Here is a 3,203-nt window from a genome sequence, read left to right as displayed (position 1 = left end):
CAAAGCTGTGTGGTTCCAGTGTGAATGCGTTATTGGTGTAATTCAAGGGAATCTGCCCGTGTGAAACTTTTCCCACAGTGATGGCAATGGTAGGGCTTCTCTCCAGTGTGAGTTAGCTGGTGTCGTGCGAGACCTCCTGACTCTGAGAAGCTTTTCCCACATTGTTGGCAATGGTAGGGCCTGTGCCCTGTGTGAATGCGCTGATGTGATGTGACAAGTTGTGCTTCTGAGAAAGTTTTTTCTCAGAATTGACATTTATATGGTTTCTCTCCAGTATGAATGTGTTTGTGTCGTCTCAGATCCCTTGTGTCTGAGAACGTTTTCCCACAGAGTTGACAGTAGTGTGGCCTCTCCCCTGTGTGAATGCGTTGGTGTTTCCTGAGATGTCCTGACTGTGAGAAACTTTTCTCACAGATTTGGCAGTTGTATGGTTTGACACCTGTGTGAATAAGTTGGTGTTGTCTGAGATTTCCTGACTGTGAGAAAGCTTTCTCGCACTGATGGCATTTGTATGTTTTTTCTCCTGTGTGAATGCGTTGATGTACTCTAAGATTTTCTACACGTGTGAAACTTTTCCCACAGAGTTGGCAATGGAAGGGCCTGTCTCCTGTGTGAATACGTTGGTGTTGTCTGAGACATTGTGCATGTGAGAAGGCTTTCTCGCACTGACGGCATTTGTATGGTTTTTCTCCTGTGTGAATGCGTTGGTGTACTCTAAGAGTTTCTAAACGTGCGAAACTTTTCCCACAGAGTTGGCAATGGAAGGGCCTGTCTCCTGTGTGAATACTTTGGTGTTGTCTGAGATGTTGTGCCTGTGAGAAAGCTTTCTCGCACTGATGGCATTTGTATGGTTTTTCTCCTGTGTGAATGCGTTGGTGTGCTTTGAGAGATCCTGCCGCCAAGAAGCTTTTTCCACAAAGTTGGCAATGGTGGGACTTTTCTGTAAAAAACAGAAATGTACAATTTACAGCCTTACATGTATACTGAATGTTTGTCCATCATGTTAATAAAAAAAATCTCATTTACACGGGTTCAGTTGTAAACACCTGGACTTTGTCGAGCTTGGGATTCACCGATACCACTTTTTTGAAAACCGATACAAGTAGGAGTACATTAATGTGTGTACTTGCCGATACCGAGTACATGCTGCTTTCAAGTCCACAGAACGTGACAAGATTTTACATTGTTTTGTGTAATAGCAGTATCGTTCCTGGTATCGGCAAGTGCTTGACGAGTACGAGTACGAGTATAATGAGCAGTATCGGGTGCCGATACCGATACCAGTATCGGTATTGGTGCATCCCTAATATATTCATCCCTGTTCTTTTACTCCTCTGTTATTTTGTTCTGATTTTATTAAAGAACAGAAAACAAGGCATTATATGCAGATCCAAAATGTATTCTCTGAATTACAAATGCACTCTGAGAGTGCAGAGTAGACCTCCGCCAAGGAAGCCGTTTGATAGAACATTTGACTATGTCATTTTTTTGGCCTTTCTGCCTTCTTTTTGTGGACTTAGAAACTGTTAGAAACAATTCAATTTGCGGTCACTCGGAGCTTCTAGAAATCTAGGCTAGTAATGGTGAAGAATATTTTAAATCCTGGTTTCGGATAGTGATCTGGATCACCACAAAAATGTAATCACTCGTTCCTTTTGTAATTTCCAACAACTCCACAAAGTTTCATCCAAATCCGTTAATACATTGTTTCAGTTATCCTGCTGACAGACAAACAAACAGACAGACAGACAGACAGACAGACAAACAAACAGACAAACCAATGTGGCCAAATAACAGAGACAGCTGCAAACATGAAATAAACGGTTAGGAGGGCTCCAAAGCATTGCAGACTCAGAAAAGGAGCTTAAAGGACCAGTTCAGTCAATTTCAACATGCAGTTGTAATGCTAACACTACCCTGGACTTGTCAGTACCTGAGGTTTTTTTCTTCTTCAGCCTTTTCCGTAATCTTGGTCATTGTAATGGGGACAGCGCTTTGTTTACATTTAAAAAAAAACATTTTTATTTATTCTCAAAAAAATCGGAAAGGTTATACAACATCAGCACACAACTAGAAAACAGCGGTACCTTGTGGGAAAATATTTGGAGTAGGCCTATGTTAATTTAAAAAAAAATGTAAACAAACGCTGCCCCCATTAGAATAGCTCACATCTCGGAAAGGGCTTAGTCGAAAAATGTGGTATCACTGGGTGCTGACCAGTCAAGGGTAGCGTGAGCAATACAACAGCATATTGAAATTGACTGAACTGGTCCTTTAATGTTCAAAATAGTAGAGTTGCCCATTAAAGGAACAGTCTACTGTAATTCCATGACGAAAAGTTTTGTTCTCTGAATTAAGACAAGCTGGGTTTTTTTAAACTCCCGTGCCCCCTGTGACCTCAATCTGTCAATACAATCAACAGGAGTTAAGGTATCAATATGATGTTGAAGTGCGCACAAGGTGTTACAACCATAGAGGTAGAAAATAACACTAGAGAGGACACAGCAATTTGCGACAGCACTGGGAAATGGCAGCTGGAGCTTCCCAACTTCCGTAGGTAGTGTAGGTACTTTCAGGCAATGCAAGTCAATGGAGAACACGCCCACACCTGTCAAGAAATTAACTAAAACTGTGTAAATATAAAGTAACACTTTAATCAAAGACCAGATTTGAAATGTCAGGCTACATATCTACTGAAATTATATGAGTCGATAAAATACATTTAAAAATCAAATAATATATTTTATGAACATAGTTAGCAACACACTTCAACTATTGTCCTTGTATAGTGTGTTGATGGACATTTTCACATGATTAAGCCATTTTTGACAGAGGTGAGCCTCGTTCTCTGTTAATTTCCATTTCTCTGATCTACCTACAGATAATGGCCGCTACAGATTGCCGTAAAAGGGGGGCGGGGTCACCTCTAGTGTTATTTTCTACCTCTATGGTTACAACACTTTTTATTATGAGGCCGATATTTTTTCCCAGCTTCTTTCTATCAAAATTAAAAACGTAAAAAATACACAGTTTTAAACAGACAATCAAAAACAAGAACATGCCCCCCCCCAGGGGTGGACTGGCAATCTGGCAAACCGGGCAAAATCCCGGTGGGCCGACGCCCCTAGAGGGCCGGTGATGTCGGTTTTTAAAAATAATTGTTATTAATGTTTTTTTTTTTTTAAACTTTATTTTTATTGACG

The 3,203-nt window shown here is 40.6% G+C and overlaps 1 protein-coding gene across 1 annotated transcript; it reads right to left on the bottom strand.

Moving 5' to 3' along the window:
* Positions 1 to 242: 242 nt before the first annotated feature.
* LOC134444876 (zinc finger protein 570-like) lies at positions 243 to 940 on the bottom strand (the record flags this gene model as incomplete). The annotated part of the gene is made up of 2 exons (XM_063194051.1): positions 243 to 724; positions 788 to 940. Coding segments are annotated over 2 exons (635 nt in total), but the record flags the coding sequence as incomplete, so codon positions are not given.
* Between the last annotated feature and the right edge of the window lie 2,263 nt (positions 941 to 3,203).

This window comes from Engraulis encrasicolus, unplaced genomic scaffold (assembly GCF_034702125.1).
Source record: "Engraulis encrasicolus isolate BLACKSEA-1 unplaced genomic scaffold, IST_EnEncr_1.0 scaffold_808_np1212, whole genome shotgun sequence".
NCBI lineage: Eukaryota > Metazoa > Chordata > Actinopteri > Clupeiformes > Engraulidae > Engraulis > Engraulis encrasicolus.
Note: the sequence above shows the minus strand (reverse complement) of the source record. Positions and strands in the feature narration are given on the sequence as shown.